Source organism: Mauremys mutica, chromosome 5 (genome assembly GCF_020497125.1).
Source record: "Mauremys mutica isolate MM-2020 ecotype Southern chromosome 5, ASM2049712v1, whole genome shotgun sequence".
NCBI lineage: Eukaryota > Metazoa > Chordata > Testudines > Geoemydidae > Mauremys > Mauremys mutica.
The window spans coordinates 37630020-37652503 of record NC_059076.1 but is presented as its reverse complement, the minus strand read 5'-3'; the positions used below and the strand labels follow the sequence as shown (position 1 = coordinate 37652503).

The window sequence follows — 22484 nt, the reverse complement described above, 5'->3', positions numbered from 1 at the left end:
CATAACAAAACAAAGAGAGTAATTTATAAAAGCATTCTGGGATACACCTTATTCCCTGGAGGCCAATCACAGCGCTGGTGTGTGGCCACACTTGATGACCAGCGCTGCAGCACCAGCGCTGGAATCCTTATTCCCCATGCTGAGTGAGGTGTACGGCCAGCGCTGCAGCCAGGGAGTTGCAGCGCTGGAAGTGCCCTGCAGGTGTGGCCACTTACTAATTGCAGCGCTGGTGGAGGCTTTCCAGCGCTGCAAATCGCCAGTGTAGCCATACCCTTAGACTTGAGTACTGTGATGCACAGACGTATGGAAATTTTGACGATGCAGCTTAACAGCTTTATAGCTGAAGTAGCTTTCACATTCATCTTGGTCTGTGGTGATTTTACAAACACTTGAAATAAAAACACTTTTGACAAGTTATGGTTTTAGCAAACTCACCACTTGCTAATACTTTAACAGCAGAAGAGAAAAATGCAGGCCAATATGGCATTAAAGGGGATTTCAATTTTCCTGTCCATTCAGTCAAACAAGAGTATCACTATGTAGGACAGCAGTTATTGGAAGGCACACAAAAAAATTAACCTATTTTTCTGTACTGCCTCACCTCTCAAAGTTTCTTCAAAATACTCGTAAGTAGTAATTTTTTTTCTGCTCCATTAGAAAGTCCTGACAACATAAACTAGTTCACTTTGTAGTTTTTCCTTCAACACTGCAGAAAACTGTCCAGCAAAACAGATACAGCGTTGATGAGGTATTATCTTTTATTGGACCAACTTCTGTTGCTGGGGGGAGAGAAGCTTTTGAGCCTCCACACAGCTCTTCTTCAGGTCTGGGAAAAGAACCCAGAAGAGCTCTGTGGAAGCTCAAAAGTTTCTCTCACCAACAGAAGTTGGTCCATTAAAATATATTGCCTCACACACCTTGTCACTAATATCCTGGGAGGGACACAGCTACATCAACACTGCATATAGCAAAACAGAGGTAACCAAAGTTGACCTCCTTCCCTCCTAAACATTTAATTTAATCTGAGGTGTTAATGTCAAAGCATAGTTCAGACCATCTATAGAGCTAATGTAAAGCATAGCAATCAATTGCAGTCTAGGCACTTTAACAAAAACAGCAACAGGCAAGTTCACTATATACCACCCTTCCCATTCTTTTACAATAGATTCTATGACTTCACTCTAAATCAGGACATGTTATACTGGCTAGACTGGAATATTCTGTTATCTTTTATTTATGGTACTTTGCCATTGTAACTAGAAAGGTAAGTGTGGCATCTCTAAGTCAATCTAAATGGGCCTGTGTTTGCTTTCGCAACAAATCACACAAATTATGGATCAACAAGGCCTGAATTTACAGTTGGAGACTTCAAACATTTTGTATTGCAATGTTTCTCCCGCAGTTCAGTTTTGCCAAGCAATGGCAGAGTGAAATTAATAGTAGAGTATTATGTTCAATTTTTCTACTGCTATTCAGACATAGGGGCAGCTGTTCTTTCCAAAGAAATCAAGATAAATCCCATGTGAAATGTCTTTAATTACTCAATTTGTGCATGTTTTCTATTAAATGGCAGAGATTCTTCAATTTTAAGAGATTTTAGGTCATTTAGGTTTTAGGTAATTTCCTGGTACATCATAATATTGATAAGATCCCTATGTCATTGCAGGGTTATTCTCTAAGAACATTCCCAACAGGATGAGAAGTGGTTTCATTTTAATTCTTGAAATGATACCAGGGAAAGGAGAAAGAATGCCCTAGGTTGGGGTGGGCAAACTTTTTGGCCTGAGGGCCACACCTGGGCATGGAAATTGTATGGTGGGCCGTGAATGCTCACAAAATTGGGGGTTGGGGGTGCAGGTTCCGGGCAGGCTTCCAGAAGCAGCAGCATATGTCCCCCCTCTGGCTCCTATGAGGAGGCGTGGCAAGATGGCTCTGCACACTGCCCTGTCTGCAGGCACCGCCCCCTGCAGCTCCCATTGGCCATGGTTTCTGACCAATGGGAGCTGTGGCGGTGGCAGCATGCAGAGCCCCTTGGCTGCCCCTACACTTAGGAGCTGGAGGGGGGAACACGCCACAGCTTCTCAGAGCCATGCGGAGCAGGGCAAGCCCCTGACCCTGCTCCCCAGCTGGAGCTCGAGGGCATATTAAAATGTCTGCAGGGCCGGATGTGGCCCCTGGGCCATAGTTTGCCCACCCTTGCCCTAGGTTCAATGTGTGGTCTCAATTCCTCTAAAAAGGCACGTGTGGATGAGAAATGAGATTACATCCATGTACATGAGAATGGTCACTTTTCTCAATGTCTAGCTAAAATCTGTTGAGTTCCACTGGAGAACCCCTCTAAATACTAGAAGTGTCATAACAGATGACTCATCTACAGTGAGTAGAAGCAGTCATATGGCATTTAACAACTGAGATACATTTATATTTACACTGTCACTGGACTATCTAATTTGATCTGGGAGAAGCAACAGATCTGTTGATATGTTGTTCTTTTACCAAACATTGCCAACAGCACCTAGAGCCATAGGTGGGCTCTTCAGTTTGTAAAAAAAAACCACACAAAAATAAGTGAGATTGTACTGGAGGAAGAAAAAATTGAGGTTTGCACTGCAGCTTCACAAAGGTTGTAAGAGGCAAATTCCATGGACCAGAGAGAGTTACAAAGGATACTGGAGGTCTTCAGAGCAATAAGTTCAGACTAAAAACTGAGATATGAGATCTCTCTTAGTGTAAGAGGGATTTTCTAATAAATCTAGTAAAAAATGCCAATACTTAAGCTAGAGGTTGAAACACCTGACTACCAGTGAAAGAAATCCCATCTAAAAAAAATGAAGCGGACGATAAAGCAAAGTTCAAAGCAAAGTGTATATGTAGAAAGATTGTGCGTATATGTAGCTTAGCTAATACTAACAGTTTGAAAGTTATAACATTTGAGTTTCAGGACTCTTTACTCCTCAAGTCACACCCACCACAAGTATTTACTCCAATATGGAGGTACACATTTTACCCATTAAGAAAATGGTTTTAGATACTGGTTAAAAATGACTTTCCTTGTCAGCATATAAGTAGCCTCAACAGCCTGAAGGACCATGGTTTTGGCTGGCCTACTGTGATTAGATAAAACAGGTCTTGATTTTAACAGATTTAATGGGTAAAAATTCCTGTGTAGAAAGCATCATATAGCACATCACATTTCAACTGCTATACAAACATTAAACTTCAAAAGCCTGATTAGGTTAACACTCCTTGTGCGTCTCCATTCCCCATTTGGAAAGATGCATTTTTCAACCCTCTTAGCCCCACTACTTGTGTGGCAAGCTAGAACTAAATTGTGCAGCAAGGCCAACTGATTTCAGAAGTGCTCCAGCAAGAACCTGAGAATTCTGCACAAGAGTCAATGTCAAAAATTTAAGTTCATTTTCACATTTAATATAATCAACCTAGTTGTTAGAATATAGAACCTAAGTGTATTTGTTTTTATCACTTAGCTGATTACAGGGGTATAAAAACAAAGAATAAAAAAATCAGTCTGCCTGTGTATGGGCCTTCTCCCACTAGGATAGTCTGAGGCCTTGTTCTTAGGCTAAGGCCTTTGGCTAAGCATCAGGGGCAGCCATAAGCTGTAAAGTGTAGGGTCACATCCAAACCAGTCACTCTGAAGTAAGGTGGTATTGGGCTGCTAGGAAGATGATCCTGTCTTGATAGTTCCCATCACCACAGATAAAGAAACAGATATTAAGATGTTTAAAGAAAACTTAGTTTGATAGCATCCTGTCTGGCAAGAAATAACTTAACAACCGTTGTTGTGAACCCTCATTTCTGTACTGTTTTATCTTTATGGCCCACACTTTTCTATTGTTCATCTGTCTGGTTCTCTAATTGTTTCTGTCTGCTGTATAATTAATTTTGCTAGGTCTAAGTTAATTAGGATAGTGGGAGATAATTGCTTAGAGAACTATGTTACAATAATATGTTAGGATTGATTGGTTAAGGTATAGAAGAGATTATTATAAAAACTGGGGTCAAACAGGAAGCGGAAGGGAAATTGGAATCACCTTTGTTAAGGGGGGGAACGGGAACGGGAACAGGGGTAAACACTCTGCAGCATCAGAGCTGGGAAAGGAACACTAGGGTACAGACTATCGACATATAGAAATAAGCCTGACTGGTGTAAAGGGCTTCAGAACATGCTTGCTTGGAAACTAACCCCAATAAACATTGCATTGTCTGCACTTCGGACTTCTGGTCTTTTTGTTAGCCGTCTGCGTGACAAGAACCAGGGAAGTGGAAGGGTGAAGGGAAAGCCCTCTAACACTAGTTTTCCCAATGTTTATAGTAATACTGAATTCTATTTTATGATATTCTCAAATGTCATGCGTTGCTCATTTATGTTACAGCTACATTAAAGAAGTTGTCAATGAAAAGATAGAAGTATTTTGCATTTGGGTAGTTGAAAAGTTCCATGCTGGCTCTTAGAGATGCCTATCGCTATTATCTAAGCACCTCCTCCTACAGACAGCCAAAAAAAATCATGATGGCATATGGAACCTGGAAAAGCGTGAGGCCATTTGGGTTATGGCATTCAAGAAAAAATTGAGGTTTTTCACACTAGGGAAGGCAAACATCTGATCTTTCCTCTCATCCTCTGAGGCAAGGGGGGGGGGGGGGGGAGAAAAGAGACCAAGAATGACTGATTTGGGAGTGGGGGGAAGAGGATAAGGGACACATTTCCTCCTCAGGTCAGTGACCAGCTGCCCCAATACCTACCACTGCTTACAGAAGCAGTGGGCAAATATTCTGGCAGAACCTTTCAGCCTGTCAGTGAAATAGTTTCAATATTAGACTTTGAAAGTTAATATTTCATTGAGCTGAATAGGAGCACCTCACCTCTGACTAAGGAAGATGTTTACATTTGATGCACTTTAAAGTTCTCTTTACAATCATAAGGCCTGGCAGTTTTTTAAAAATTAAAATGAAGCACCATTCTGTAGTAATTTCTCTGTCTGCAGAAAACGAGGGGCCCTGTTTACTCTTTTGATACCTTATTTGTGTCACTCTGCTTGTTCCCTCTAGTTTCTGTTCCCTTCTTGTTTCCCTTTAGTCTTCGTCTCCTCTTCTTTTTTTGGAAGGCATATTTAAGGATACTCCATTAGGATTCCTCAAAAAATTCCTAGTGTAGATTCCATTTGATAAGGAATAGACCTACCACCATCTTGAGACAGCTAATGATACCTTTTTTCAGTTTACAGGGACAGTTTTGAGAAACATGAACAGTATATCCAAGCAGCTGACTCATCTACAGAGATTTCAGACCCAGCTGGGAAGGAATAAATGAATGACCAGTCTTGGTTCAGAACTTGGATGTACTACTAATAGAGGGAAGGATTAGTCTTGTGATAAAAGCACAGGACTAAGAATCTGGTTCTCTGTCTGGATCTGCCATGGACTTCCTGTGTGGCTTTGGGCAAACCACCTCTGTATCTCAGTTTTCAAATCTAGAAACTTGTGATAGCCATATTAAGGATTAAATGTACAGCATTTTAAAGCACTAATTAAGGATTAATTACACTCCACTGTTCCTGTTAAATACACTGCACCCCATAGTGCACTAAGTAGCAGTACAAGTAATTTGCCCCAGTAGGGAAAGTTATGAACATGGCAAGGTAGTTGGGACAGTGAAAAAAAAGACACCCTCAGTTATGATCATGACAGATTTTAAAACACAAATTCAGCATTTACTAAGAATTTGCTAAATTTTTGGCTTAGAAGTTTTACAATAACTTTGTATTAAGTAGTAATAAGGGGGGGAAAGAAATGACAGTACAGAGGCAGCCATTTCCCCAATATTCCATGTGTATATGAAAGCAACTCAGTGGTTTCAAGACAAGAAACATTTTCCATCACTGTACTGTAAAAGTTAATTGCTAATTATATTTGTGCAAAATGGCCAAGTCATTGTTGATGCTGGGAACCATAAGTGAATTTCTTGGGTTTTGGATGGAAAGTAAACCAAAATTTTAACACTAGTTTTTGCTTAAATATTTTTGTACTACTGTATTTGAGTACCAACATTTGTAAGTGTGGATCACATGTAATTTCAAACACTGAATTGTGCTCCAAGTACAGACCACTCTACGGAGCATGAAAAGCTTGAATTTTGCAACAAAAAAGACTAACTCAACTGAGACTCCTTTTTCAGATATTATTTAAAAGGTTTGAGAGAAAAGACATCTGAAGGGAGAATGAAGACCGCTCAGAGGATCAATGGCACAGCACTTGTGTGCTAACACAGTTCCATACACTGGGTACAGTTAAGAACATTTCAGAAATATAGCAGCTAATGTAAAAATTGTTAGAGACCTGATAATTTTAGAAGTTAGAATTTAATGCATTACAGCTGCCTTCTTGCAAGACACCGTACATAACAGGCTCTGTGTCCACTCTTCTCTCCCTCACTGTTAGAGTTTGCATTCCATGTCATAGCTGCTGCCCCTCCCTGGTCCAAGTTGAAATAACTTCTACTAGTTCAACATGAATGCCAGCTGACTTTACCCCATGGATTCTAGCGGGCGCCTTTTTCTCTCCTACTTTCATAAAGTATAATAATCTAATGGGGAGTTTAAGACTTGATTTTGAAGATTAAATAATTAAAATAGATTATTCATTAGAAAAATACATTGCAGTCTTCTGGTAACTAGTGAAAAAGGCACAATAGAAGAGGCTGAATTGATCTGCTAACGTTTAAAATAATTTATTTAAACTAAGAATGAGAAATTACAGACCAAAATGTAATTCCAGGAATATTTAAGCCCTAGCAAAAAGACATTTAAAAATCAGAGAGCTTTCTCACAGTACATTAACTTGACACTTAAAACGTCAACACCCAAGAATGCATTATTAAATTAATCTTCCCTCATTGGAGGAGACTTGAGGACTACTCTGTGACAGGAAGGATTGAAAGGGTCTAAAAAGAGGGATAAGGAAAACAGAAAATGTAAGCCTGTGTTAAGATTAAAAAAGTGGAAGTTAAATGCCTTTCCCATAACCTCCACTCATAGCAGCCATTAGAGTACTAGAATTAGGTATCATTGGAGCAGAATACCAGATAAAGTCATAATAGTTCCAGTGCTACTCATATTTAGGTGGTGTCTCAAATGCAAGTATAACCATCAAAAATATATACAAAGAGACAGTTATTTGGAAAGTAATAAAATATAACGGAATAAAATTCATTATACCTATTACAAATATAAAATTAAAAACAAGTCACAGCTTATAAGTAACAAGTCAGTCAGAAATGTTAATATTTATATAAGAAAAAGGCATTAAATTATTAAGAAAGTAAACACGGGCTAAAGTGACTAGAGCAAACAGGCAAGGAATAAAGCCATCATACAAAAACAGGTACAGAAAACACTGAAGACTAGCCCGAGGATCACAGATATATTTAAAAACACCACATTTTCATTCTCATTAGTTTGCCAGTACATTCCATACCTTTCAGGTACATTCCTGTTTTGTCTTTAGAACCTAAGCTCTTGAGGGCAAAACTTAAGTTTATGCAGTGTCTAGCAATGTGGTCCTGGTCAGGACTAGTGGATGCTACCACGGTATAATTGTTACATATAAAAAGAAAACCCCCACTTTAAAAAGAACATGCAGGTTGTAAGTCAAGTACTCAAAAGTTAGGAAGTGTCAGACCTCAGGTGCAACTTTAATTCAGCTACCCTGTACACGTGCATGAATTATGTTAGTCTAATTATGATCACAAACTATTGAATTGACAGGACCCCTGCCTCAATCAGTGCACAGGATTGTGTAGTTGAGGACCTGTCTCATTTGTTACAGAAGTTAGAATGGGTACAGAGAATAAGGCAGGGATTACAGAAAGAGAAAGGACTCATGGTTAAGGCAGTTGAATGGCACTCCAGAGAACTGGATTCTATTCCCACTTTTCACACACAGTTCCTGATGCTGGGCAAATTACTTAAACCAAACTTCATAGGTGACCACTACCTGTTTTCTTCATTTTCTGAATGCCTAACTCAAGACATCTTGAACTCACTGCAACTGAAGTCAGCTGTAGTTGTGCTCTCAACATATCAAGTACTATAAAAAGGCTAAGTAATTTTGTTTTAAATGGCCATATGCATCTCAAATTAGGCATGCAATATGAATGTATGCTTTCAGCCTTATTCTCTTTGCTTCAACTCACTCTCCATAAAATTGGGTTATCCCTATCTCACAAGAATGTTGGGAAGACAACTCCATTAATGTTTGAAGCACTCAGATGCTACAGTAGACACCACAGAAAGACTAGGTGGAAATTAATCTGTATTCAGTGCAGTTTGGACAGTGTGCAGTAAATAAGAACTAGGACCACATTTCTTTTTATCCTTATCTTTCAGTATATCGAATAGCTACCCATTTAGTGAGTAGTGTCCATCCTGTACATATAAATTCTGGCATTTCTCCAATTTGAGAAGCTTTGCAATCTTCACGTACAAGAAAATCCTTATGTTAAAAACATTTCCAAGGTTTTTTTTAAATTAAAAAAACCACCAAACTATCATGTGGAACATACTGACACCCCTCCCTTCCCCTCCAACATGGGTCATCAGCAGAGCTGGAACCTTTAGAACCACAGCATAGACCACCACCTGAGGTAACAGTAAAAAACACACTGGCAATTTCCTAGTAAGTGGAGGACAGTCCAAACTCAGGAATTCGTGGTTCAATTCTAGTTTCTGGAGGTGGTGTTCTCTACTCAGACTCTTCTGTCCCCATCCCCCAAGCCTCCTTGTTCTTGTTTTCCTCTGCTCCTATCTAACCACACCACTACCCCAGACTCTATTGTCCCCAACCCTCTGCATCTGAACCAAGTTTTATCCTCCCTTCTCCATGCTGCTTGGGAGCCAGTAGAAGCAGCATTGACAACACAGGATAGAGTCCCCATGTTCTCACACTGATGCCCCTGCAACTAGTAAGTATAACTGAAACACAGAATCCCGCTCAGGCCCTTGTGTCCTGGGCTGGAGCATACTCAGTGCCAATCAGAGAAATGTTCTGCCAAATAAACAAGCCTCTACTAAACAAATTGTGATTTTTCATACTGGTAGTTCAGCCAAGCTTGGGTAAATTTTCCACAGACACAGCAAATTTCAATTCCCTGTAATAAAGCACGGAGACACTACAGCTTCTCAGAATATTCTGAAGATGTTTTATAATGGGCAATGTTAGGCATCATAACTTTCACTTTTAGTGAACACACAATCGCTATTTAGATTCACACTGAACCTCATGTCAGCATGTCACTTGATTTATTAATCCAGGATTCTTTTATTTTAAATGTTAAAGTATTCAAGGTCAATTTTTGAAATTCTTAGTGCAGCTTTTCATTCATGTGAGGCCTAGCTACCACTTAACAAGTGACTGATTTCTTATGGACCCTCACTTTTTATGAATACAAGAATGTGAATGAGAGCTCATGTACATGGGGAAACTTACTAACATAACTATATAACATGCATCGGACGAAGTGAGTATTCACCCACGAAAGCTCATGCTCCAATACGTCTGTTAGTCTATAAGGTGCCATAGGGCTCTTTGCTGCTTTTACAGATCCAGACTAACACGGCTACCCCTCTGATACTTAACATAACTATACTACTGCTACAGATATATTGCTGTAACTTCCAGCATATAAATGTTCTGAAAGAATGTCCACACAGGAAGTTACACTAGTACACTTGTAGCAATATATATTTTACTAGTATAATTATACTGATATATTTCCTTGTGAAGAAAAGCCCTAAATCTTGGAGAGGATAAATAAAGATTTTTGAAGTTTAAGGGGCCCCTGATTGGCCGTCTCTTTTTTCATCCCTTCAAAGAGCAAATGCCCTGCTGTGATCTCAAGTAGGGTTGTACATCACTGGCTGTGGTGTAAGATGTAGCACCACCACCTGAGGCAGAAGCTGCCTCCACAGAAGAGACTGTTTTATGCATAAACAGCCACTGGAGCGCACCCTCAAAACTATTGGGATAATTCTGGAAATGGTTAATCACCTCCCAAATGCGAAAGAGGCTGACTGGGGGAAGATGAAAAGTACTTGTACTCTCCACCCACACAAAGGATGGTATAGCACTGAAGGGAGTGATGGGAAAAGGCATGTTCCAAAGAAATGCTCCAGGGAAGCTCAGTCAGCCGATAAGTCAACTTATCCCAAACTCTCCACCCTCAGGCAGGACCATCCCTACTCTCTCAAAGACCCTCTGATCTGCCATTGTGAAGGGATCAGAAAAGGCATACTGTAGGCTTTATGCAGGACCGCATCTTCACATCTCCAAACTGACTTCACTAGACAGCTGAAATTCTGGTTTCCTCTCAAACCTTCCACTTAGACCCCACCCCTCTTGGGGAGATGGGGGGGGGGGGGAGGCAGAGAGAAAGAAGAGGAGGAAATTTGACAGCTACCCAAACCCTCCTCAACACACAATATGTTTTTTGGATCCCTCTGCCTTTTTCATCTCAGCTGCAGATTGCATCATGCTTCTATTGCCATACATAATGCTTCAAGTAGCAGAAGAGTGAAACTAACCAGGTGTAAGGAGCAAAACCTGTTTCTCTTCTCTCCTCACCCACAGTAGTCAGAGACAGAATTTATGCCCCTGGTGCTTTTAAGGCAAGTGAAGCACATGTTGGAGCACAGACTGCAACACCAAAACAAAAGGTGGCTGAGGTAATATCTTTTATTGGACCAACTTCTGTTGGGTAGAGAGACTCTTCTGAGCTTACAGAGCACTTTAGAGCTGTGTAAACTCAAAAGCTTCTCTTATTCATGGAAGTTGGTCCCTTAAAAGATACTACCTCTCCCAACTTTTCTCCCTAATATCGTGGGACTGACACAGCTACAACATTACATACAACAATGCAAGGTACCAAATTTTGCCATTTGAAATAGAAACTCCACAACATGAAGAAAAATGAAGCACAGCTTAACAGCGACATCTACTTCCTGAGCAAATGCAAGGAATGAAAAATAACTCTTGACCTCTATGTACAAAACTAAATATCCTGAACAGCTCTGCAGATGGACTTCATAAAAACTGAGGTTACTGCACCTCACATACTCCAGAAAGAACCACCTCAGACAAGAAATCACCACATGTTCCCACACACTGGAAGAAAAAAAGATCAGGAAAGTCACCTGAAAATCATGCAAGAAATCAAACTATCAAGACAAGCTGATGACAGCCATCTAACACAAATACAAGAAGTGGAACTAACTACTCCACAACCTACAAAAACCTCTACCTCCAGGAGAAACCATGGCACCAATATCTACTAAATGAACACTATATGATGCCCGAACATCTATCAAGACTACTGCTAATGAACCAAACTATCTGCACTCTCTAAGAGTAGGTCTACACTGCAACTCACAACCCACAACTGGCCTGTGCCAACAGACTCAGGCTCGTAGGGTTTGGACTAAGGGTCCCTTTAACTGCGGTGCAGACATTTGGGTTTATCTGGGCTTCAGCTGCAGCTCTGGGACCCTCCCACCTCACACGGTCCTAGAGCCCAGGCTCCAGCCCAAGCATCTACACCACAATTAAAAAACCTCTTCACCCAAGCACCAGCCAAGGGTCTTTAATTTCAGTGTAGACGTGCCCTGAGGGACTGAACTTCTGCTTTGCCGCAGAACCGAATACCAGACTAAGAGCATGTCTACACTACAATCGATGACCTATGTAATTACTGCAGTGGCTCATGTCCACATTACCCACTTTTCTATCAGTGATGTGCGTCCTCACCAGGAGCACTTCCACTGACTGAAGAGGGGCCGTGTGTGCGCGCAGGAGGGAAAGGAAAAAAGAGGAGAGAGTTCTGAGAGCCAGGCTTCTCACCTCTCCACTCCTAGGCGGGAGCAGGGGAGAAGCTGCCTGTAGTTTCTCACCTCCAGTGGGGAGATCTGCACCCAGAGTCCAGTTGGCTGCTGACCCCAGAGGACAGCAGGGCTCCCAGAAGGGAGCCCAAGTGGCAGCCCAAGCTGAAAGCCTGGGTGGCAGCCTGGCTTACAGCAGAGACCCAGTAGCAGCATGTCTGGGAGCCAGCTTTCTTGTCCATTTCACGTCACCAGCAGAATATTAGCCAACACCAGATATAAGTAACACAGCATCTACACATACAAGAGTGAAACTAACCAGGTGTAAGGAGCAAAATCTGTTTCTCTTCTCTCCTCACCCATAGTAATAAGAGACAGAATTTATGCCCCTGGTGCTTTTAAGGCAAGTGAAGCACATGTTGGAGCACAGACTGCAACACCAAAACACAGACACTGCGTCACCCTAACTACACTGACATAAGCCCTACGCCTCTCGTGGAGGTGGAGTTATATCAGTGTAGAAGGGCAATTACATCAGCAGGAGCAAGGCTGTAATGTAGACAAAGCCTCACGTGACTTTTTCTCTGCCCCACCTTCCTTTCCTCCCTATGACTTGAGGGGTGTTAACACATTTCAAGGTACCATCTAACCTGAAGTTTCATCTTGTATTTAGCTGTGACGCTCTGAGGGGTAGTCTACACTATGGTGAGAGGTGGTAGCTATGTCAGTGGGAGAGTCTCCTGCCGACATAGTGCTGTCTACACCAGCACTTAGGTCAGTGTAACTTGCCTTGCTCAGGTGCATGGATTATTCACACCCGAAGCAACGTAAATTATACCGAAGTGGTAGCGTAGACAAGCGCTGAGTATGTTTCCCAGTCCTGAAAAAGGGCTCTGTGTGAGCTCGAAAGCTTGTCTTTCGACAGCAGAAGTTTGTTCAATAAAAAAAAAAATATTACCTCACCCACCTTGTCTCCAATATCCTGGGACTGATACGGCTACAACATTGCATACACCAACACAATTCATTCTTGGCCTTCACAGTTACTTTCAGAGGCCCACTGTGCTTTAAAACAGGCAAGTGACATTTTTTGTTAATTGTGGCTTTGCAAACAGTTATGCTTAATCTCAAGAAGTATGGACAGATACTTTGTCACCACCATACTATACAGCTAGACCCCATTTGCTGAGACCCTAAAAGCCAGCTCCAGAGTCTAACAGACTCCAAGTATGATGAAAGAATGACACATATTGAAGGATCAAAGTGACTGGAAGGCTATCAGTGCGATTTCTAGCAAGCTGAAAAGAAAAGGTTTAAAATTAGTTGTGTGCTGAACACCATTACTTCTTTGTGCAATCTGGACCTTAACTCACTTTTTAGAAAAATATTTGCAGTTCACTCAACCAGGAACACACTGGAGTCTAAGAATTTTAAAGGTAATTTGCAAAAGTATTTTAAAACATTTTCCTTTTCACTTTGTGAGTGTGTGTTTAAAGAGTGCCTGAAAAATTTATTAGTCCTGGTCTACATTACAGGGTTAGGGTGACAGAAACTGCCTTGTGTCAACCTCACTATGGAATGTCTTCCCTTAAATTTGGCTTCCACCAACGTAAGTGCTTCTCTATGCCGAGTTAGTACTATACCACCATGTCCACAAGTGGCGCTGAATCATAACTGACGCAATTAGGTTAACACAATGTCAGTATAGACACCATGATGCTTGAGTCAACTATTACACTGACAATACAATCGATACAAGTGCTCCTGGTAAGGAAGCACACCATTGACCTCGGCAGCCAATGTGTACACACACAAGCTATTTAATATCTGAGGTGGCTATAATCTGACATAGATTAGCTTGACATTTTGTAGTGTAGACACAGCCTTACTCTTTAAGCTCAAATATCAGAAGTGTCATGGTCTTGCTGGAGAACCTGTGGGAGTTCTCAGGAATGTTTATTGTAAGATGTAACACATCAAGTGAAGGGGCCAGAGTAACAAAGCCTTCATTTATCCAAAATATTAGCCATTGTAGTTAATGACCTGTTTAAAAAAAAAAAAAAGAATGACAGAAAATCCCTTTCCCTCTTCTTTATCAACTTTCACTCTTTGCTCTTGCGATGCACCCTTTCACATCTCTCCAGGAATAAGCCTTTTCTGAACTGAAGTATTTTACAAAAGAGGCATTACCACCAATTCAGCTGAAAATATGGTAACATCAGAGGTTTTTTTTTTTTGTAAAGTCCCTGGTGTACACAATGGTCATAGTCAGCCTAGACAGGGCTGGAATTTCAAAAGTAATAACGAAAAGAGAAAAAAAAAGTCTGAACCTTTCAGGCTTCTGTCATAAAGCTGCAAGAAAGAAACAAGCTCAAAGTTTGTGCTTCAAAGATGACCTACAAAGATATATCTTATTGTTATCAATTGCTTTTTCCAGGATCTGTTCGACTGCTTAATACCCATTTTCTTATAACATCGCTTATTTGCCCAACCTTTTAACAAGCACACAGTCTCCCAATTCCTGTAACAAGCTCAAACCCTTGCCTCCAAATCACATGATAAAGGCAAACAGAGCAAATCATTGATCAAGATATAAACATCACAACAAGGATTACTGTATAGTGGCAATTCCCACCTCACTTGGAAGGAAGCCATTTTAAGAAACCTCAGCAACTACTTTTAGTACCTCAAATAGCTATATTGGTACTAAATAAATACAGTGACTAAGAACTATGAGACCTCTTTCAGCTTGACATATTGAACAACCTTGGCATCTCAGTATATTTCTTCTTAGGACCTCTTACTGAAGACCAATTCAACAGATGCACAGGAAAGGTAGTTTATTATAAGAATGCACTAGAAGTGGGAAAATCTGTTTAAAGTCTGTTGAAACATTTGATTAATTTAAGGGGACACTTAGTTGCTTCTGTGTTTGTATTGTTACAAAATCTAAGGTTACTAAAACTAAAAGATTAGACAAAACTTCTGTCCCGTCTGCCCAATTTGTGTACTCCACATATATGTACACAGTGCTATCAGAGTCAATTTCACTATTTGCTTTGCATAACCAGTTTTCCTTTATTTGTGTAGGGTTCTCAGACAGCAACCGAATAAAACTTAAATTAGAAAAATGATAATAGAGCAAAAATATCTGTTAGAGGGGCTCTGGAGCAAGACTAATTTTTAAAGTATGATTTCAAGTTACTAACCCTTTATCAGGTGTGAACGGACAACTTCCCTCAACAAATCTGAAAAATATACTGCTTCATATAAATATAAAAACACTGTTCCTCTCTGGGCATTAAATGCAGTGTACATCCTCCATTTGAATCGGCTTTTTAATCCTGCTCCTGCACTCTCTCCAAAACTATTAGACTGAAGAAAAAACTTTTCCTGAACAATATTATGGCATCCTTGGTCCCATAGTGCACAAATAGATTATTAGTATTTTAATTTCCTTATTTTAAGAGTAGTTGCCATAAAAATGGTCTGATGTAGTCAGATTCCCATTAGATCAAAACCATCCCACTTCTTTGGGCAGAAACTGACAGAGTTTGCACTGGGAAATAATCTCAAACTGCCACTAAACTAAAAGCTACCTAGTACCAGTACATGTGTAAAAAGTTAATGCTGTCAGTTATAACATTTTCATCCCAAATACCAAAGTCAGTATTCTGTTTTAATGTTAATTTAATCCTTAAACAAGAAAACTGTAGCTTCAAGGTTAAAACTGAAGACTCGATGAATTGAAGATTCTTTCCTAAAAAGTTACCCAAAAATACATAGCCTAATGCAGTGGTCCTCAGTGCGGTGCCCGCGGGTGCCATGTACTGGCTGGTGGACAAGCATCCACCAGAAAGCGGCGTCACCAAGAGGCATCGCCGCCGAAATGCTGCTGATTTTCAGCGGCATTTTGGCAGCAATGCCTCTTGACATTGCTGCTTCTCGACGGCATTTCAGTGGATGCTTGTCCACCAGCCAGTGTCCTTGTTGGCTCGTCGTCTGCCACCCAGAAAAGGTTGGGGACCACTGACCTAATGTTTTCACGTATTCTAAAATGGAACTTCAAAATGGTTGATGAAGTGCCAAGTCAATATTAGATAGCCTTTGTAAATAAATGAAAAGTAGGTTTATCCTAAATCCACAAATTTCTACATGTTCGCAAGACCTGAAAGTCTATTTTTACTTACCTGCCAAGCCCCAAGTTTAATATTTTGGTTCATTCAAAGAGCATGGTCCTGAAAGGAATCAAACCAGATCAGGAATTGAAAGAAAAATGCCTCTCCTTTGTGTGTTTGTAATGTCATCTGCTGAAGACAATGAACTCTGACCTTGGCAGGTAAAATTTCTACAGACTTGCAAATTAGACTGAATCAGGTATGTACACTTACAGTGCTCTGAGGTCTTGAACTTGCATTTTGCAGCCCTGGACTAGTGCCAAGCACATACTATAAGGAAGCATGGAGTTTCAAAGTCTGATCTGTTGCACCACAAAAGCTAGAAACTGATGTTTGGATGAGTTTGCCAGGCCTAGAAAGCATCTCAGAATCCCAAATTACAGATAAAGGATTCATCTAACTATAACGGTCTCAGATGGCAACTACTGAAAATCAAGTCATAACTACTGTAAACAGAACAAATTTGGACACACATCTTGCAGCCTGGTTTGGCTACACTAGTCGAAAATGGTTATCATTTCCAACCACTAACCTTGGACAGGAAAGATTTGAACCCCTGGACACACTTTTATTATTAGTCATGTTTATTAAGACAGTGCTTAAAAACTATCCAAGAATGCAGCCCTATTTTGTTAGGCACTGTAGACAGTCCCTACACTCCAAAAATCCTACAATCTAAATGTACCAAGAAGTCTAAAATTACTTTTAAAAATGTGCTAAGGCTCCAAGTAAGATAGCAGGTTAAGTATAGATTATGCATTTGAGAGGTTTGTCTTGATTTATACTTGACAAATTCCTCGGACCTAAAGAAGTCTGAGTTCAGGATACATTTCACTTGCATACATTGGTAACAAAGCATACCAGGGAGTCTCCCAGCTGCATTTTAATTTAAGTTATATCATCCACACTTACAGTGGAAACAAGTTTTGGTGGCAAGTTTTCCAGAAACTAAAGTGTTTTAAGAGTGTCATTTTAATTCAAATCTACACATTCTCCTACTTAAAACAGTTTTGAATTTAAGAGTTTTATTATTCTTGAGTGTAAGCAATAAATTAAGACACAGTAACCACATTATGCTCCTGTTAGATAACCAAACTAGTAAGTCAAGCCACCAGACCCCCACAGTAAGAGAGTGTCAAATTACTGTCATATTTTTCTTAAATATTACAAACCCTAATCACTGTACCCAAAATTGACATTTTCAGTGCATGATTTAATGGCACTATGAGTTTCTGGTTTGTTGGCAAGCTGTAAAGTGACAAAGACAAAAATCATCCATCCAGTCTCAAAATATTTAAAATGCCGTAATGCTTGTAAGTACAGATCAACACCAATTTAGAGCTTAACCTATTTATCTTTAATCATGCTTGTCATTAAGACACCAACAGTTTGGAAGCTTGGATGCTGCACTATAACACTAAACCTTTGTTTCACAGGAACGTCACAACTGAAATTGAGAAGATTTACAAGTTACCTAAACCCCACCCTCTGTCACTAACCTTCCTCTCTGGAAAGGTTAAACTTCCATCACCCCAACATTTTTTTTGAGTTAGCTGTAAAGTTACTCCACCCTGCTGGATTGTGCAAGGATCAAATTCTCAATAGATCATCACACAACAGTCTTCCGCCCCCAATAAAGCAAGAGATGAGGTAAAAAGCCATTCCTCTACGACATTATGAAAGCGGTGGGTTTCCAGGGGGAAGTGGAAATCTAGAGGAATAGGAGCAGCTGCTGCTGTGCAGTGTGAGTTGACGGGAGCGTGGACGTGTGTGTGTGTGTGTGATGTTATTGCAGAAAGCAAGAGACCCGGAAAGAGCCTGAACTAGGCAAACCCGCCGCCATCTTACAATGCGGGAAAGAAGTTACACGCCAGGGAAGAGAAACCAGTCTGGCCAGGAGGCGGATTTCCCCCTCGGGAAAGAGCGACCCAGCACTGACTGCCCCTGCGATGTAAATACAGCCACAGCACAGCCGGGGAATCAGTAACAGCACCAGCGCAAGAGAGAGAGGCGAGAAGCCGACACCGTCTCTGCGCCGGGTGACACTGACATTTACAGCCCTTGCCCGGGCCCTCCAGACAACCCACCGCGACCTTCCCGGTGACTGCGACAAAAACGGGTCCCGGGCGACATGACCCGCTCTCCCCGCACAGCCAGCCCAGGCCCCGGAAGGAGATCAGGCCCCCTGCTCTTCACCGCGGGGGGGAGGGGAGTCACCCGCCCCGGCCGGAGGCCTCCCTCACTCCCCACCCAGAGCCGGGGGCACCGCGCACACACCAGACAACACCTCTCCTCCCCCCCACACACACCCCCGTGCGGGGCCCAATAACCCCGAGCGACAGCAACACCGCCCCAGGGACTCGCCCCCGCCGGGGCCTGACGCGCAGCCCCGGCGTCGGCCGGAGGAGGGGGAGGGCAGCGTCGTCTCCCCCGCCAGGCCCGGCCCTCGCTCACCTTGTTGATGCGTTTGAGCGCCATTGTGTGTGTGTGTGCGCGCCGCCGCCCGCCGGGCCTGTCTCTGCGCCGCGGTGACTCCGGGCTCCGCTCGCGCTGAGGGGGGAGGGGGGGTAGTTGCGTCTCTCCTTCCTCCGGAAACAGCCAGGGGCGCCCGCCCGCACGGAGCGCAGCCGCCTACAGCCTCCTCCCGACGGGCGGGTCCGGCCCCTTCTTCAGAGAGCGCTGGCTGCTGCCGCCTCGGCGAGGACAGACGATGCGCTCAGCAGCCGCCGCCGCCGCCGGGGAAGAAACCGAGCTCAGCCCCCCTGCGCGCCCGCCACCGGTGGCGAGGCCGAGGAAGAAAGGAGGGGACAGCAGGCACCGCCCCCCGCTCCCGGGGGCGGGTCACTGAGGAACCTCGCCTGCACCCCCCCTCTGACTGGAGCGGGGAGGGACGCGCTAACCGCCGCCGCCGCCTGGGAATCTGCGCACGCGCTACCACGACTGATGGAAGGGGGGTGGTCGCGGGGGGACTCAGGCTCGTGCAAGTTGCGCGCACGCGCCTTGTAGTGCTGCGGTGGTGGGGGGAATTAAGAGGTGGGGAAGGCTCCTGGGGCCTCTCTCGCGAGAGTAAGACCGCACGCGTCCCTGTTCTGGGGAGGGGAAAGAGGCGCCGCTTCGCCAATCAGAATCCCGTGCTTCCCTCTTCGCAGACAATGTGAAACCGGCGCATTAGGCAGGGCCCAATTTCCCCCTGCGCTTGAGTAGGCGGTTTGTCCGTCGCTGAGCGGGCAACGGAGTAGCCCACAGAGCGAAGGCTCCTGCCGGGCCTTCGATTCTCCTGCGTGCCCGGCTCGTGGGCACTCCTTAGTCCCCGCCCCGCGGCTTCCTCTGTGCGTGTTCACAAAATGGCCGTCGAGACCGGATCTGCGTTCGTGTTTTGCTAACGTCGTACTGGTATCCCTCCGCTCAGCCGCTGCGAAGGGGAAACAAACCCTGGCGTCGCTAGAGGAGGAGTGGCACGAATTCCCCTCCCCTTCCTGTTTGTCTCCCTCGACCCTGGGTGTGTTTCCAGATCCCTGTACCTCCAATGTAGACGTAGTAGGTTTGCACCTCGGTGGAGTCGAGGTCAGTCCTGTCCCCAGCTGGGTTCTTCTGTCCTGGTTAGTTACACGGGGGTACAGTTATGCTGCTTTGCCTGCTAGGATTGCTGGATATACAGACACCCCTTGGTTAGGGTTGCTAACTTTCTAATTACATAAAACCCAACACTCTTGTTCTGCCCTGAGGTCCTGCCCCTTCCCAGAGGGCCAGCCCCTGCTCACTCCTTCCCCACTCCCTCTAGCTCCATAATTTAAGATTTTAAGAGCAGGTTAGACAAACAGCTGTCAGTGACAGGTTTCAGAGTGGTAGCTCTGTTAGGCTGTATCAGCAAAAAGAAGGAGGAGTCCTTGTGGCACCCTAGAAACTAACAAATTTATTTGGGCATAAGTTTTCAGGGGCTAAAACCCACTTCTTCAGCTGCATGCAGTGGAAAATACAGAAGGAAGCTCTATATATACAGAGAACATGAAAAAATGGGGGTTGCCATACCAACTAATTTAATAGCGTCCAGTTTGCAAATTAATTCCAGTTTTGCAGTTTCTCATTGGAGTCTGTTTTTGAAGTTTTTTTGTTGAAGAATTACCACTTTTAGGTCTGTAATTGAGTGTCCAGGGAAGTTGAAGTGTTCTCTGACTGGTTTTTGCGTAGAGACTGTCCGGTTTGGCCAGTGTACGTGGCAGAGGGGCATTGCTGGCACATGATGGCATATATCACATTGGTAGATGTGCAGGTGAACGAGCAACTGATGGTGTGGCTGATGTGATTAGGTCCTATTCAAGGGACATACCTATTAAGGGACACCATCATAGGACATCACATCAGCTACAGCCGCCACTGCCACCACGCAGCACAGAGACCAGGTCAGCCCAGCTCTGCAGCTGTGCTGCCCCAGGAGCTCACAGCCCCACCTGGCGCATTGTGAGTTGAGGCTGCAGGGGAGAGGGGACAGTGGGGGAGGGCCTGGGGGTGAGCCTCCCGGGCCAGGAGTTCAGGGGGCGGGCAGGATGGTCCCACGGGCCATAGTTTGCTCACCCCGGTCTAGATAATATTTAGTGTTGCAATGAGTGCAGGGGACTGGACTAGATCTCTTGCTGGAGGTCCTTCCAGTCCTACAATTCTATGATGGGAGTTCACACATCAGGACTGTTATTTCAGGCTGCCTGCAGACCAAGGCAGACAACACTTTTGGCAGGCTACCTTTGTTAACCATGAGGACTAGAAACCTTATTAAAAAAATAGTTTAGATTTGAAAGAATCTGACTCTGCCCCTTCATTCACAAATGTGTCAGATGGGCAATGTGCTTGACACCTCTGCTCTGCAGTGTGTGACTTAAGTAAATATTAAGTCCTGATGTCTCCAAGTAACAAAATAGAGCTTGTTTTATGTGATCACAATTTATCTTGTGCTCCTGTATGATCTTCAGAGAATGCGGTCAGCAGAAAGTCAAGTCTCTGGAGAAGGCTAGGTGCATGTTGCAGACAGAGGCTCCTCTGAGAATGGAACATGAGGTCCCTTTGGGGTGACCAGATGCCCAATATTAGGGCCTTCATCTTATATAGGCAACTATGCCTCCCTCCAAAAAAGTGTCCCGATTTTTTGTACTTGCTATCTGGTCATCCTAGGGCCCTTGCAGCAGCAAGAGCCGGGAGGATGCTGGGAATGGAATAAGAAGCCCTCTGTAGGAGGGCAGGTATGATGCAGAGACTTGGCTTATTTATTTTACAAGCACATCATAATAGTAAAGCCAAAAATACAACTGTATGCCTGCCTCTTTAAGGGGGAAGAGCTGTGGCTCAAGCAAATATTTAAAAAAGGGTCTTCACTCTTCCAAGATTTTGAAAATGACACCTACTTCAAGCCTTATGTCCATTTCTGTTCTAGGAATGGGCGGTGATACCTGAATCCTTAAGCACTTAGAGCCATTCTCTTTGGAATTAACTTGATTATCACACCAAGATCCATGGACTACTCTAAGTCTCCCAGAACACTTTCAATGACCCATGGAGCTGCTGCTTCTATCCTGGTGGAGTATCTGGTCAGTCTTAACCAGTGATGCTTCCTGTCTAAAAGTTTATAGAGCCTTTTTTTAAATAGGTAACTCAGAACAAGGCTGCTTTCTAACTTTGTATTAGATGCTTCTACTTGTGTAAATTCAATCATACTTAGATTTTTGAGGCAAGAACCTTACCCCATTTTGGTGAAGTAGCAAACATGTAAGAGGACAAAATCAAACTGAGCTGGAGAGATTAGAGAAATGGAGTTTTCAGGAAATTATGTGAGGTTCACTATTAACAACTGTGATATCCAGGGAAAATAAATAACCAGCATAGATACATAATTGAGGAGCGTAACCAAACAACCATATCCATTTCAGTGATTTGAGTTTGTTTTTGTTATGTTGTCTTTAGTATTGCTCTGATATTACTTTTCTGTGTACCCCAGGAGTCTAGTTTCTGCAGAAGAGATGTGGGACCAGGAGGGGAAGTGTCCACAAGAAAATCTCAATCTTTAAAAATGTTTCCCAATATAAAAAAGTTTAAGAACTGGGTTATAGGGTAAACACATTGAAATCAATATTCTGCCTTATAAAATTAAATGTTTTTTAATATGGGACTGATATGTCGCTGTTAAGGGATTTTAGCAAGTGTGGCCCTAGGGAAAAAAAAAGTTGTTTTTTTGTGTGATAAATTTTATCCATTCCTAGCATCTTCTTTGCTCCTATTCCTTTTGTTACCCAGCTTCTTGCATCAGCACTATACCATATAATCATTATTACTGTATTCTACAGATGTGGTCTAAACCACATCTTTCATTAGTGTCTCTACAATGTTTTGGGACATTACTATATAGCATGCATCTGTTTGATTTTTCTTG

At 42.8% G+C, this 22484-nt stretch overlaps 1 protein-coding gene across 1 annotated transcript in view; it reads right to left on the bottom strand.

Moving 5' to 3' along the window:
• UBE2D3 (ubiquitin conjugating enzyme E2 D3) overlaps nt 1-19118 on the bottom strand; it is a 29886-nt gene extending 10768 nt beyond the window's left edge. The window contains exon 1 of the mRNA XM_045018464.1: nt 18524-19118. Within this exon, the coding sequence (XP_044874399.1) occupies nt 18524-18547 (24 nt within the window). The 5' untranslated portion in view covers nt 18548-19118. The remainder of the gene's footprint in view (nt 1-18523) is intronic.
• Between the last annotated feature and the right edge of the window lie 3366 nt (nt 19119-22484).